This window comes from Periophthalmus magnuspinnatus, chromosome 14, assembly GCF_009829125.3.
Source record: "Periophthalmus magnuspinnatus isolate fPerMag1 chromosome 14, fPerMag1.2.pri, whole genome shotgun sequence".
Classification (NCBI taxonomy): Eukaryota; Metazoa; Chordata; class Actinopteri; order Gobiiformes; family Gobiidae; genus Periophthalmus; species Periophthalmus magnuspinnatus.
The window spans coordinates 16,854,150-16,869,200 of record NC_047139.1 but is presented as its reverse complement, the minus strand read 5'-3'; the positions used below and the strand labels follow the sequence as shown (position 1 = coordinate 16,869,200).

The 15,051-nt window shown below is 41.0% G+C and overlaps 1 protein-coding gene across 1 annotated transcript; it reads left to right on the top strand.

The window, feature by feature from the left end:
- Nucleotides 1-601: 601 nt before the first annotated feature.
- zw10 (zw10 kinetochore protein) lies at nucleotides 602-12,958 on the top strand. The gene is made up of 16 exons (XM_033978283.2): nucleotides 602-783; nucleotides 2,771-2,905; nucleotides 3,565-3,666; nucleotides 3,818-3,895; nucleotides 3,968-4,127; nucleotides 4,990-5,145; nucleotides 6,677-6,874; nucleotides 8,344-8,480; nucleotides 9,365-9,547; nucleotides 10,240-10,460; nucleotides 10,534-10,605; nucleotides 10,672-10,841; nucleotides 10,939-11,069; nucleotides 11,137-11,268; nucleotides 11,595-11,797; nucleotides 12,689-12,958. Exons 1-16 carry the CDS (start codon nucleotides 679-681, stop codon nucleotides 12,807-12,809), a joined length of 2,304 nt encoding a protein of 767 aa, XP_033834174.1. The 5' UTR covers nucleotides 602-678; the 3' UTR covers nucleotides 12,810-12,958.
- The last annotated feature ends 2,093 nt before the right edge of the window (nucleotides 12,959-15,051 follow it).

Genomic DNA, 15,051 nt, shown 5'->3' with positions numbered 1-15,051 from the left:
TTCTTCCACAGGGTGGCCGGGCGCACCCTTAGGGATAGGGTGAGAAGCTCGGTCACACGGGAGGAGCTCGGAGTAGAGCCGCTGCTCCTGCATGTCGAGAGGAGTCAGCTGAGGTGGCTGGGGCATCTGTTCAGGATGTCTCCTGGACGCCTCCCTAGGGAGGTGTTCCGGGAATGTCCCACTGGGAAGAGGCTCTGGGGAAGACCGAGGACACGCTGGAGGGACTACTGTATATCTCTCAGCTGGCCTGGGAACACGTTGGGGTCTCGCCAGAAGAGCTGGAGGACGTGTCTAGTGTGAGGGAAATCTGGGAGTCCCTGCTTAGACTGCTGCCCCTCACAACCCGGCCCTGGATAAGTGGAAGAAAATGGATGATACATATATACACTCACCTAAAGGATTATTAGGAACACCTGTTCAATTTCAGCTTTGCGTTCATGAATAGATAATTTTATGTAAGTCAGAAGTTCTGAAGTCTATTTCATCATCATGATAATCGCTCCGTAATAAATGTTCATGAAGATAGGCTAGTTTTTGTTAATGGCACTAGATGGCGGTAATGCAACTTATTGGATGTAAACTCTCATAAAATCCCACAGTAGAAGAGTCAGAAGCAGAAGGCGCCTTCTACCTTCACTTGTGTTTATCTCAGCCGCTCTAACCTTACCCACCAGGAGCATGGCTTCTTTTGTGACCGAGGTGCTCGCCAGCTCGGGCAAACTGGAGAAGGAAGCTCTGGCCAGAAAAATCAGTAAATTATCGCACAAAGTTCGGGACACTAAGGTACTGTTAGCTGTTAGCTGAGTTGGATTAGCGGGAGGATGCTCAGGACGCACGGTTACGTGGCCCTGCGCTCCCACAAAGTTTGAGTCCTGTGTGGATCAGTCACTTTTAACCATAGACTGTATGTAACTATCTGGAAATAAAACACTGGCACTTTGTTTTTATTTCAGTTGGTTCCATTTAGGACTAAATAATAGGCCCAGGCTGTATTAAGTTATTGCAGGGTGTGAAATAACATCACAATATTCTGTGAAATCCCTCAGTCGTCCAAATCTGATCTATAGTAAAAGACAAAAGTAAATCTGTCAACTGGACAAAAAATGTAAGATCCAGTTGACAGATTTACTTTTGGCTTTTAGTATAACAATATTCTATAGGCCAATAATATTTTATACAGATGGGGGCAGCTAAAATTCACACTGTTAAAATGTTTCTGTTCTAATACAGCGAGTTGGTCTGGTCACTAATAGAAATGATCAGGTTCAACATTTGTGAATTTAACTTTTGGATATTTCATGATGAAAAGGGGAAACAGTCTCTTGCCTCCATTTAGGATTATGACAATATCACATTTTACAATCTGAAAACCACTAACAGTTTCTTATTGAATGTGATACTCTAATTGACTGGGTGCTAATATTACCAAGGGAGTCAAACATTTGTATTAGTAGCTAAACCTTTCAACTTGCTATACTACCATAAGCAAGTTCACAGGCATGTAATACAATTAATAGAACCTGGGATGCCAGTACCAGTGTAGATACAGTTTTTATATGTGCTGATAGGGATATTAAACTTTTAAAATCTATAGTACAGTCCAAAATGTTTGTTAAGGTATAGTGAAGTTTACAAATTAAAATGTATTTGTCAGGGATATAAATTCATATTTTTCACTCATGAGTCTGTTCAAAAAGACAAACCTGATGCACTGAGGACAAACTGGGAATGCCACATGGACACACAGTAAGTGGGTCAGTGCAGAAAAAATATTGGCATGAAATATCGGCAAAATTGTTCATATCGGGCCAATACTGATATCTGAGGACCTAGGCCTATCACGATAACACATTTTGAAGCGTGATATATTGCTGAGTAAATATAGACAATAAATGATAATATTGAAAATAATTTATGCCACTGTCACAGTAACCCAAGAGCAGATTTAAACCATAAAATCTATTTGAGCCATGAGTGGCAATAAATAAATGGCAGCATGAAACACTTTAGTACTTAATTTGCATCTGTAATGAGTCATAGAAGTTTATTCAGCCTTTTACAGCTCAAATCGTATTATAATGCCAAAAAAATAATAAGTTTCCCAGTAGTGCAAAGAAAATGCACAAAAAAGTAAATATAGTAGTTATTGTGACAGGCCTATGGGGATACCATCCATAAACTTAACCAACTGGGTACTCAGTAAAAATGGGCATTAACACAAAAAATTCAAAATCACAATAATTTGAAAAATGGACAAATTCACTCACCACTGGTACAAATACATTAGCAAACATAATTTAGTTGTGTCCTCTCTATGTTATGTTCTTTTTCATTGTATTTGTTAGCTTCCCTTATGAAGCAAAAGTGTGTGCAGTAGTCCTTTCGCTATAACAAATGTTAAAAGCACCATATATTGCTACAGAGATAGACTGCCATCAACGATAATAGTAAAACTTCTTGCCAGTGACACAAAGCTGGAAAATCCCAGTAAACAAAATTTTAAATATACTGTATTATAATAAGGCATGAGCTGCAACAAATAAATAGCAGAATGAATGAATAATTAGTCATAGAAGTTATTTATTCTACCCACTACAGCTCAGATCTTACCTTATGACATAAAATAGCAAAAATCTCTCCACTATTGCAAATAAATTGTACATACAATAAATATTTGTCCTCAAAATATATTGTTCCAACTTTCATATATTGAATGATAAGTTGATTGTGACAGCCTAGTGTGAAGTCATGTTGCGTGTGTTTGTGGCAGGAGGAGGTATGCTCTGTGATGAACAGCAGATACAATGACTTCCTGCCCAGTCTGCAGTCCTCTGAGGAGCTAATCGAGCAGGTGCAGGAGGTGTCCAGGGAGATGGATGTCCTCAAGAACTGCATCGACATTGAGGTTTGTGTTCGGCATGTCCTGCTTCAACAAAGTGCACATGACAGGTTTCCATGTTTTTCTAATTATGACTTGGTTTAGTGTGATAGTACATTTCATAAATATTTATCATAGTTTTACACCAGTCAAATTTGTGAGGAAAAGGTGAGAAATAAAATGCTGATTAATACAAGAAATATCACTGAGTTCTTTAAAGTAATACCTCTATGTCATCAATGCACAGCATTTCTTCCAAAATGCAGGGACAATTAACAATAAGATTTTCTAACAGTTTCAATATTCATGGCAAAAAATAAAATATAAAATCAAATATATAATAGAAAATAGAAGCATGGTCACATGAGCAACATGGCACGAACCACATTTATATCAGATGGCAGACTCTCATAGGTTCAGTGTGTGCTCCACGGTGCGCTGACCCACCTCTAGAGGAGACAGCACTGCGCTGACATAGATCAGGCCCTTTTAACAAAAACTTGCGCGAAATATAAAGCTAGGGCGTGTCAGATTTTTATTTAAAGGCAAATTCTACCATAGAACTCTGATCTGTCCTCCACCTCAGTATTAAACTATGGACAGTTGTGGTGTTGTGATGTACCCAACCACATTCACAGTGCTATGAGCCAATCCTCTATTTGAACTCTCTCTGGTTTTTGACTCAGGTGCAGCAGAACATGCATACGTCGGTGACAGAGTATGGCGAGCTCAAGCAGCAGCTCGAGAAGAACACAGTGGTCATTACTATGCTCGGACACTTAATACAGGTATCACAAACTAAATCTCTCCAACACGACATGGGAATATCTGTTCAGTCATTTAGCCATAGTGTTGATGCAACCAAAGAGGTTGAAGTTTAATGATGCTAAACACTTTATAGCTGAACCAAGTATCGTTTGGTCTCCCTGTATGTTCCAGTTTCATAATGCCATGGAGGAATCCAACAAAGCTTTGATGGAGGAGAGGTACGTTGAGGCAGCTGAAAAGTTGAAGAAGGTACGTGCGGTTAACTTTCACGTTGTAGTTGTTGTAGTAGTTGTGGTTTTCAGAGTGCGTGTATATCACCAGGCCAAAGACAGCATGGCCCTGCTGAAGCAGTGGAAGAACTCCCAGTTGCCTCTGCTCACTTCACTCAGCTCGGAGCTCAGCATCCAGAGGGAGAACCTGCTCTACCACTTGGGGGACCAGTGGAAGCGCCTGGTGGTCTGGACTTTACCCTCCTCTAAAGGTAAAGAAGGACCTTAGTATTAGAATTAGAATGATTTGGGACAGTATGGACAGGACCTGGTTTTGTTTACTTGACATCTTTATTACTTCAAAGTGCAATGAAATAGGTTAATCTTTTAATCTTAAAAAAATATTTTTTATTCTTTTATTGTGACTGACAAGGCCCTTTATAGAACAGCAGAATTCTGTTGGGTTGTCTTCCATTACACTTTCCATACCAAGGACGCCAGCATCATCTGAGGTTAGAATATACTGTATTTTCTGGACTATAAGTCGCACCAGCAAAAAATTCATAAAAATGGAAGAAAAAAACATGTATAAGTCGCATTTTTTGGGGAAAATTTATTTAACACACACAGACCAAGAACAGACATTTTATCTTTAAAGGCAAGTTATAATGACAATAAAATGGAGAACAACAGACTGAATAGCAGTACAGCACGTAACGTAACACATAGAAAATGAACTGAATACATGTCTGGTATGTTAACATAAGATATTAACAGTTAATTAGACAACTACACTAATGTAACGCATACTTATTCAGCTACAGGAAGCATAGACAACAAATTGAATACGTGTCTGGTTTGTTAACGTAAGATATTAACAGTTAATCAGAAAACTAAAGCATAATAAAACAAGCTAACAAGTTTACTCTTGATCTCACTCACTAAATATTACTAAATCCATTGAATTCTTTGTCCTCGGTGTAGCTTCTGAACTCCGTCAACTCTGGAAGTAGATGAGAATAGAATAGTTAGACTTGAGTGGTCAATACACTCGCCTGGCGAGTGTATTGACCACTCAAGTCTCACTGATTGCTGGGAATGAGTTCAGTCCAACAAAGTGTTTCTTCTCCACAGATGGTGCAGGGATGAAATCCTTCCTTAAGGTGGCACTGAACCTGCGTATGGGCTGCGATGAAGAGGACAGTAAAGCTCTGGACCAGGCTGTGCTCTGCTCTGTGCTGCAGGCTCTGGCCCTCCAGGGGGAGCTGCAGCACAGGCTCAAATTGTTCAGTAAGACTCCACATTGCTCACCTCATGCTGACACCATCCCAATTCGATAAACACACCTGAAAAGCTCTCAATATCTGTGTTAGCAGCGCTATTAGCTCCGGGAGTAGTACTAGTAGTCCTAGTACTGCTAGTAGTAGTAGTGGTTAAGGCCGCAACACCAATGGTAAGATGAGCCTATGAGGGAGCACTGAAAAGGCTGTGTTCTGTCACTGTCACGCAGTAATATAATCTTCGCGTGTAAAGGTGAGCTGTGCCAAGTGGCAGTGGTAGGATAAACTGCACATCACTTCACTGGAAAAATGGATGTTACATTTTGGATGAATAGTGTAAATCAAAATTAGACCGATTTCGTGTTGGTCCATGTTTTGGTCCTGAAGCAGTCCTGCTACAACCCCTGCTGGTCCAGCGAAGCTCATCTTTCCAGGAAGGGGGGCAGTGCACCGACCACCGGATACTGTGCCAAGGCAAAGCCACAAATAGGTGAAGAGCTCCGGGCGTGAGACTGGATAGGCTGTCTGCGGGTTAGGCTTCCCCTTTCTGAGACCAAGTTTTTAGGCAGAGATGCAGTCATTGCCGCGCTATTTCTTTGGCTCACTGGAGCTGGGGATTACTGATGCGATTTACACACAAGCAATCCTATTCCTAGAGGCGCTACTACTATGAGTGGGAAAACCACTCATGCCAACATCAGTAGCATACATCTCGCCATACAAACATGCAAAAGTGGATAGATTCTCTATTGATTCTGTAGTTCCTCGTTATTTCATGATATTTACTTCTCACATAATTTCATGATAATTTTGTATCACATTTTAACATGAAACTATCACATAATTTCATGATACTGTCATGTCATTTTGAGATAAGACTGGGATAAATGGATATTCCATGCTGATGTGCACAGTAAACAGCTGTTGTTCAGAGAACAGGTGTGTGGAGTGAGAAGAGGAGGGAGGGGAAGAGACAGAGAGCCGGGCTGACAGGCAGAGGTGCACGGCTCTCATTAACAATATAGCATTAGCAATATAACAATATTTGCTTTGGGGCATCCTTAAAATGATGATGATAATAAAGTGTATGATAAATGTGCTGATGCTAGGTGTACTTCTAACAGCCGCATGATAAGACTGAGGGAGAGGGGTCTGTGTCTGTCCCAAAACTGAAAAGCTTTGATTGTTCCTGCCTCAATTTTTACTGTCCCTGGGATGACAGGACAGCATCAGTCTCGAGCCCTACAATTTTTACTGTCCCTGGGATGACAGGACAGCATCAGTCTCGAGCCCTACATCCTTCATAGCAGCTGTAGTACTTTATCGGGAGCAGTGAGTGTCGCCGGCGCCATGCCCGAGAACCAGGGAACAGCAGCTATCTTTGCTAGGCTTAGTCAGGACTACCTTAGCTGAAGTATTGTACTTGTTTTCAGGTGCACTGACTAAATAGTTTTAAGTCCTGCGATGACAGAAAACAGACTTAAAAAACAATACCCATTGTCATGTTCCTCTGGCACTCTGCCCTCTATTGTTTGCTCCAGGCCAGGCTCTGCTCAAGTACATGCTGCGACCCCTAGTGCTGTACCCCTCCCTGTCCGTTCAGGTTATACAGAAGCATTGTGAGGGGCTCGTGTTGGCTCTACAGTGTGTGGAGCCTGAGAGCCAGGAAACCCCCAGCCCGGCCCAGGTCTACCACAAACTACTGCTCGTGCTTCGGACTCTGCACTCACACCTGCTCGGTATGTACCCCCAGCTCACACAATACACACGTCTTCGAGATTCATATTGCTTTAAAGAAAACATATTATTCTTGTGTCTGCTCTATAGTTATAATCTATGACACCCGTAGATCATTGTTATAAGTTATAACCTATGGATAGCTGCACATCATGCTAGCGAGAAGTGGATTATTTAAAAAGTTGTACCAAAATGACTATGCAACTCTGCTGAATCATTCGCATATCAGAGATTAAGAAAATATCGAAGAAAGAAGTACAGTAATACAGAGTAGTGAGCGTGTACCAGTGGCAATGAAAATGGGTCGATTGGCAAAAAACACAAGGGATTGAAAGATTGCTCAAACATGTATGGATCACTCCAAAAACAACAAGAGGCTAAATGAGAAGAGGAACAACTATAACATTGTTAAAAACTCTGAAAAGTTGATTTTTACAATAGGTCTGCTTTAAATTTGGGATCGGTCTTTTGTATCAATTGTGGATAGGTGAGTTAGGTGTTTTATAAAGCTGGGTGAAAAGCAAAAAAATGAACACTATTTTATTTCCTGCTCTTTCAGAATTTTTAATTAAAGTTTAACTTCTCTTCTAAAAACAAATAAATACGGACATCAATACTAATTTCATGAACACAAATGTTATGTTAAAAAGGATAATATTCTTCTATAGGGTATTAATTGCTAACACATAACATATTCAGATCATGTTACCTTTTATCATTTTGGAAAAGGTAAATTAGCTGGAAATTATATATTAAAAATTCAAGTTAAATACGTTTAGGTTTTAATGTTCTAAGTCCCTGCTCCCCTTGCTGTCCATGCTTTCCCTTCAGAGTTGCTGTGCAGGGTCATGGGTGATGTAGGCTTGTAGGAGGAGCACTTACTTTAGTAATTGAGTAATCTATTGATTATTTACTTCGATTAATTGAGTAATCTATTCATTTTTGACCTTCCATAAACTATTCTTAAAAGCATTAGTTGATGTTTTTTATGTTACGCTTCATAGCTAAAACAAAAACATTTCACTTCTATCATAGATGGGCCAGATCAAAATGTTTCTAGAATCATTATTACTAATTTACTTGTTACTTGTTAATGCATTGTAAACATGACACAGTAAATGTTAACTACAGTTACAGTTTCTATGAATTCAGTCAGTGCTGAACAGTCAGTGCTGTGCAGGCTCTGTACAGAAACATGCTCTGTTCGAAAAGGAGCACGGCAGTGGTTCCATGCATTTCAATTTCATGTGGTTTTAACTAATTATAATAATTTAACTAAGAATCAAAGGTTTTTAGTTCTCGAATAACTTGATGTAGTTGATTAATCATTTCAGTCCTAAGCCTTGTCATGAAAAAGTCATGAAAAAGGGAGCAGCTCAATGACAAACCAAAACTACATCACCACATCTATTATCAGAATGTATTCAAGTAAGGATGAACAGTATTATCCACTTGTGTCCTGTCACTGCAGATGTGTCCATATGGGACCAGAAGCTCTCATCCATCCTGGGAGACTTGATCTGGGAGGAGCTCTCTCATTGCATTATTCACGAGTGTCTCCAGTATTCCATCCCCACAGACAGCAGCCAGCTGGAGAAATACAGCACGGTACGCACTATGTACAGCCCAACCAGGGCTGCAAGACCAATCCCAAATACATTAGGTCCACCAGGGTGGCAAGACCAATCGCAAATACATGAAGTTTACTCATGGAAAAAAGCTGCTAACCCTGTACAGGTGGATATAATGAGTAGGGATGTAATGATATCCAAATCTCTTAGTATGATAAGTTCATGATGCATCTAAAGGTACAATATTTATTGTAATATTTTGTGGAGGCTAACATAATTGTGAATATTCTACTTTTCTTTTTAAAATGCCTTGACACTGATCCAGGACTAAATGAGTACTAAATAGGAAGACCTTTACCAGACCTGAATCAGGACTAAAGCAGGATTAAACCAGGACTGTAGCAGCTTTCTGTTAGGCTCATAGTGAGCAAAAAGGAGCATCAAACCACACAGGACAACCACAGGAAAAAAAAGTTTCAAAAGGTTAAAAAACATTCCAATCCTATATTTGAATGTAGACATTAGAGAAATAATAAAATCTGCTAATACTGAGACTTTTGATATTATTTTGACTTTTATTTGGACATTTTCAAATAACTTAGTCCCAGATACAGAAATAAGCCTAAGAGGTAAAATAAACCGCTATTTAGGAGCCAAAAACTCTTATTATATTGTTTTTTGATGTTTGCACGCAACATCTGATTAATGGCGATTAATTGCAATTCAAGCATGCAATTAATAGTGATTTAAAATTTGAATCGCTGCCCAGCTCTAGTTTTTGTTTTATTCTTATTTTTTTTTTACTAATCAGAGTGAAGGCAGGACTTAAAGGCAATATAAAGATGGTGATCTAAGAAAAATGTTGTATAGATGTAGTGGCATATTGTGATTGTGTAGTAATTTGCCCCTATGTTCTTGTAGGTGATAAAGGAGACTGAGGAGTTTGAGAAGATTTTGAAGGAAATGGAGTTTCTGCACGGAGACTCCACAGAGCTGCTCAAATACGCACGCAAAATCAACTGCCATTTTGCCAGCAAGAAGTGCAGAGACGTCATTGTGGCAGCGCGCAAGCTCATGACCTCTAATATGCACGACACTGTCAAGGTACAGCTTCAGTAGAGCCTCAACCTCGAGCCTGCTCACAGTGCAGAGGCTCCTCTGTTAAACCAACCCACCCTCTCATTTGGTTAAGGCGCACCTTATTGTCCCCACCCCTCAATGTCACTGAGGCAACCTGTCAGGAGCAGTGCTGCGCCCATGGACCCATCTCCAGATCTTGAGCTAGTCTTAATTAGGACTACTTTAGGTGGAGGATTTGACCTATTGTGTATGTTTTTAGTTGATGGAGGAATCTGGATTCTTGCTGTGAGGCATGAGTGCTAGCCATTCAGCCATTGTCCCTTCCCAGATACAAAAACACATTTTGAAAAAATTGGCTTTTTGTTTAGGTGGAAATGTAGTTAATGACAGACTACCACAAATAGTGAAAACAAGGTAACACTGACTCACCTGGCACCTTTGGTTTGCATGCTCTCAGGGTGAAGTTTGTCCCTGTGCTTTGGTTTTCCCTATCAACCTAAAACATAGCTGATCCTAAACAAATTTTGCTGCACTACTGCCCTCTATTGCTTCTGACTCAAAGGCACTGAAGAATGGATTAAATGCAAATAATACATTTCCATATGGGTTCTAAATATAGTCTATCCCTTCATATTCTCTCTTTGGTACAGAAAGTGGTGGACTATGTATTGTAGTATGCAGTAAAATCAATGAATGTTTGGTATGCTGTGCTTCAGATCAGCCCAGAGAGCAGGCTGCCCTTGCCCAAGCTGCCTTCTCCAGGAGGGGAGCTGAAAAAGCAGGACAGTAGCACTCTGGAGCCTGGGATGGTGAACCAGAAGCAGTTGAGCTCCTGGAGCATGTGCCTGCCCCCATGCCGCATCAGCAAGTCTGTGCAGCAGCTGATGGAGCTGGCCCTCCACACGCTGTCTGAGGCCGTGAGCAGTTCTACACAGTGGTACACTCACACACATCAAATCTTTTATCATGAACTCTTCTCTGTGCTCATGGTGGACTCTGCGTTCTTTCAGCGCTGTGCAGCTCTTCTTCACGGCAAGAAACATCTTCCAGTTGTTCTATGATGTGGTCCCCACATATCACAAGTAAGACTCACACCACTATGCTCATGTTCTAAAGTCCTGTGTGATAAAGCCCTGTTCCTCCTCCAGAGAGAACCTTCTCAAATTCCCTCACCTGGCAGCCATCCAGTACAACAACTGCATGTACCTGGCCCACCACCTGCTCACACTGGGCCATCACTTCAGAGCCCACCTGCCCCAGCCCCTCAGTGAGGGAGTGGGCACGTTTGTGGACATGGTGTCCACCCTAAGGAAACTGGGTAAGCCACATCTGTAGAGCTGTTTGTTGAGTGCTACTGTTTAATTGTTCCACAGTCTGAATTACACTGGGCATTGTTATCCTGTTGTTGTATCCAGGCGCTCGGTGCTTCCTGACCCAGCTGAACATGCAGAGGACTGAGCTGCTGGACAGACTATCTACTGCACACAACCTGTGTAACCTTGACGATGAGGACAACTACATAGCTGCCAGTAAAGCCGTCAGACAGGTGAGAGAGTGTACTTGGGTTCAGCCCCTGCTCCTGCCTCTGACCCTTCCCCTGTGTACCTCTGCAGGTCATCCACCAGCTCAAACAGCTGGGCACTGTGTGGCAGGATGTCCTCCCTGTTAGCAACTACTGTCAAGCCATGGGCAACCTGCTCAACACCGCCATCACTGAGATCACCGCCAAAGTCATGGCTCTGGAGGTCAGTCTGGAGCACTACACAACTTTTGTAATGGAGGGTCTATGCCTTGTTGCTTTGCCTGCCATGTTTCACAGAGTGTAAGAATGCAATTTTTTTTTTACCAACAAAACACATGTAATTAAATACATGCAAGCTAGGTGTAACGCTGTACTATGTAACGTTGCTGGCAAAATAACATCTCCATGGAGAAAAGCAGGTGGTGGATCTTCCATCAAAAATGTTATGTAGTGTTCTTTGCACAAACCATTGGATCAGACAGTTTTTCTGTTTGCATACTTGGGAACGTGCACTACTTCATGTTACATTTCCTGTGGTGTTCTTTTCAGGATATTTCTTCAGAGGAGGGAGAGCACCTCCACACACTGTGTCAGACCCTCATCGAAGAAGGTCCCCTGGTCTTTACGCCACTCATAGAAGATAAGAAAAACCACAAGTATCAAGAGGAGGTGGCCCTGTATGTGAAGAAGTGGAGCATGTTCAAGGAACTAGCTATAGTTCTGAGGGCCAACCTACAGGAGATTGTGGACCGGTGAGTGTGGGCTAGCCAATTGTAACAACATTCCACCTCTTAGACTGCACCCGGTCCATCTGCAACTCCTGTGTTCGACCGGTTTAGTTGTGATGTGACACTCACATGGGAACCGTAGGTTCTATTGTGCTGTTGCGGTCACTGACTTTGAAGCCACTGGACCGGAGCTGCAGAGTGCAGTCTGAGCCCAGGGTTACAATTTGCATATTAGCATGACTCCTGTGGGACCCAGCGCTCTTGCTGATTGTAAAAAAGGAACAACCTGAACTACCTGCCGGATGTGTCAGTATTTATTAATTTCAGTGTGGCTCTGCATAAAAACTCAGATTACATTAGAGTGGAAATGGCAGTGCTGACTGCCCTAGAGACCGGAACCAGCCAGGTGCTGCTGTGCCAGTTACAGCCTGGGTTGCCAGTTCCTTAACCTGCATATAGAGGACACATACACGTTTTTCTCATTGTCAGTGTACTGAGAGAATATGCTGAAACAGTGCACTAGCAATGATTAATGATTGGCTGCAGGTGCTGGGGTTTATGTAGTGACTATTCAGATTAGAGAGAGGCTTTTTAGGGTTATTTCTAACTGGCACCCCAAATTAGAGACTCACCCCAAATTAGAGACTCACCCCAAATTAGAGACTCACATGAGACTCTACTTTCTGTTTGGATAATCGTCTTGAGAACCAAATGATAAAATACATATCTTGTATTTTTGGAATAAAAAATGTATCAATATGACAATTATCATAAAAGCTGTATTTGACTTGAGCATGTCTACCTTTGTATCGGGGAATACAGATGGGTCACATTTATGAAATTTGAATTCTACAATCATTAGTTAGGGGCACTGAGTTGGTGATTCCTTTGTTCAAACCTCTTGTTTGTCTTCAGTTGGGCAGATGGGAAAGGCCCTCTGGCTGTGGAGTTCTCCAGTTTCGAGGTGAAGAGTCTGATCCGTGCACTGTTCCAGAACACAGAGAGGAGGGCTATCGCTCTGACCAAAATCAAATGAGCACAGTCCTGACCAGGAAGCCTAACAGCAGACCAATCACCTCTGTGCCTAACCTACATCTCTCACTGTATACAACTTCATGTATTTATTTGTAATATAAATGTTTGCTAAAATACTCTCCACTAAGATACAATAAACAGTACATTTGTATGTCTGTCTGCAATCATTTACTCATACTAGTTGGTGGTCCCAAGGGAATTTTGAGATATAATTTATTGTATCTTTTTAATAAAACAGTGTATTTTAATACCACTTGGTCCAATCACACAACAAACTATTCAAATATTTCCTCTTTTCAGGTTCAAAATGAATACAGGCATCAATGATCATTCCACAGTAGGGTTCCCAGTTGGTTGCATGGCTATTTTTGGGGAACCTCTGAAATATGCAACAATGATGTCCATATCATAACACAAAATTATAAAAGACTTACTGTTTTTTCATTCACTTATAAACAAAGGTGGGGACAAGTTGTGTCTTGGACTCGAGTCAGATTTGAGTCACTATTTTGATGACTTGATAAAATGTACTAAGAATTGGGACTTGACTTGATTTGAGCCCTCTGACTTGAGACTACTTAATGCTTCTCAAAAAAATAAAAAATGCTTAATCGATACTTAATTTTAAAAGAACAAACTGGAGCATGTCCCTCCCCACTATTGGTTAGCCTACTACAAATGTACCAATAACTGAAATACTCTGATATAGTAGTGGAATGTATTACAATGATATTGGGTATTTGAGTATAAGCTCCCTTGCTCTCAAATGCATTGTTTTGTTAAACAGTTAAAATACAGAGGGAACTTCATAGACCATGATCCTTCATTTCATCATGATGAAAAACTGTTAAGTACTCTCAAATCTTAATTCTTTGGATTATAGCAGTAATGATTAACACTAAGATATTGTCAAGGCATTGAAAAGTGAGAAAATATGCTACTTCTTCCTTTTTAAAAGTAGTACAATTTAATTTAAAATGCATATATACAAGCTGTATTCAGTCATTCAGTTTAAAGACTTAAAATGATTTGACCCTCTAAACAGAGGACTTGGACTCAAATTGGACTTGTGGGTCACTGACTTGGGACTTGACGTGGACTTGTCTGCCTTTGACTTGGGACTTGATTTTAAACCAAAAGACTTGACTTACTTGAGACTTGCAAAACAATGACTTGGTCCCACCTTTGCTTGTAAATATTCCACAGTATTTACAAAAAACCTGTAAACGTGAGTAATTGCCAGCAGGAGGCTATGCGGTCGTATTACGGCAGATGAGAGTCACATCTGGACATTCTTTCTCCAACACCAACTATTGTCACTAATCTTTTCATCATGCTCCTTGGACTTTCTGCGATTGCTTTGTGGATTAGTGCTAATCCGCATGTACAATCAAAGCACTGCCAGTCACTGAGAAGACCACTTCAAACATGGGATGTCCTGTTAGCAGTACACTGGTATGGCTCAGTGTTTTCAATAGAAACTGACTTTTAAAGTCTTGTACTCTGATTGTGTCAGATTTCCATGTGTGTACATGGAAAGCCCAGCGATGGAGCCTTCCTTGGTGAGTGCAATGCCCCGACTGTCTTGGGACCATCTTGAGAACTCACTCCCTCCACAACCAACCTGCTGTCAACAGGTAAGTCTTTCAAACAGAACTCTGCTGGAATTATTTCTGTCTTAGCTTTATACAAGATTCAACAGAGGAAATAGGAACCTCTGCATTGCCTATGGTGTAGATGCAATCATACTGGCATTCTCAGGCTAGATCAGTGTCCCGAAGGTGCAGACAGACACAGACCACATCCACTGTGCCTGGCCTTCTCTGTGGAAATCAGATAGTAATGTTGTTTTGTGGTATTTGTATTCATCTATTAAAGGAACAGTGTATATTAAAATATGAGAATACAATGCCAAATGTAGCCAAAGCTAAATTAGTAATAGAAAAACAACTGCCACATACTGACACACCCTATCCAAAAAGATAACAGTAAGATCACGGTCAATGTAAAGGTCAGTTTCATGTTCACTACCACTGCACAAACACTGCATACTACTCACACAGCATATAACAATCTACAACAGCCTATAAACTAATGCAACTGCAATTCGCCACTGATGTGCAAAATCCCAGGCACACATGCTTATGTTCAGTTTACATGTGGTTTGTTTCTTGCAGCCTGCTACAGAAGCCCATGTGTCTGCTGTGGCAAAGATCCGAAGAGCTACTTTTCTGAACCTCATG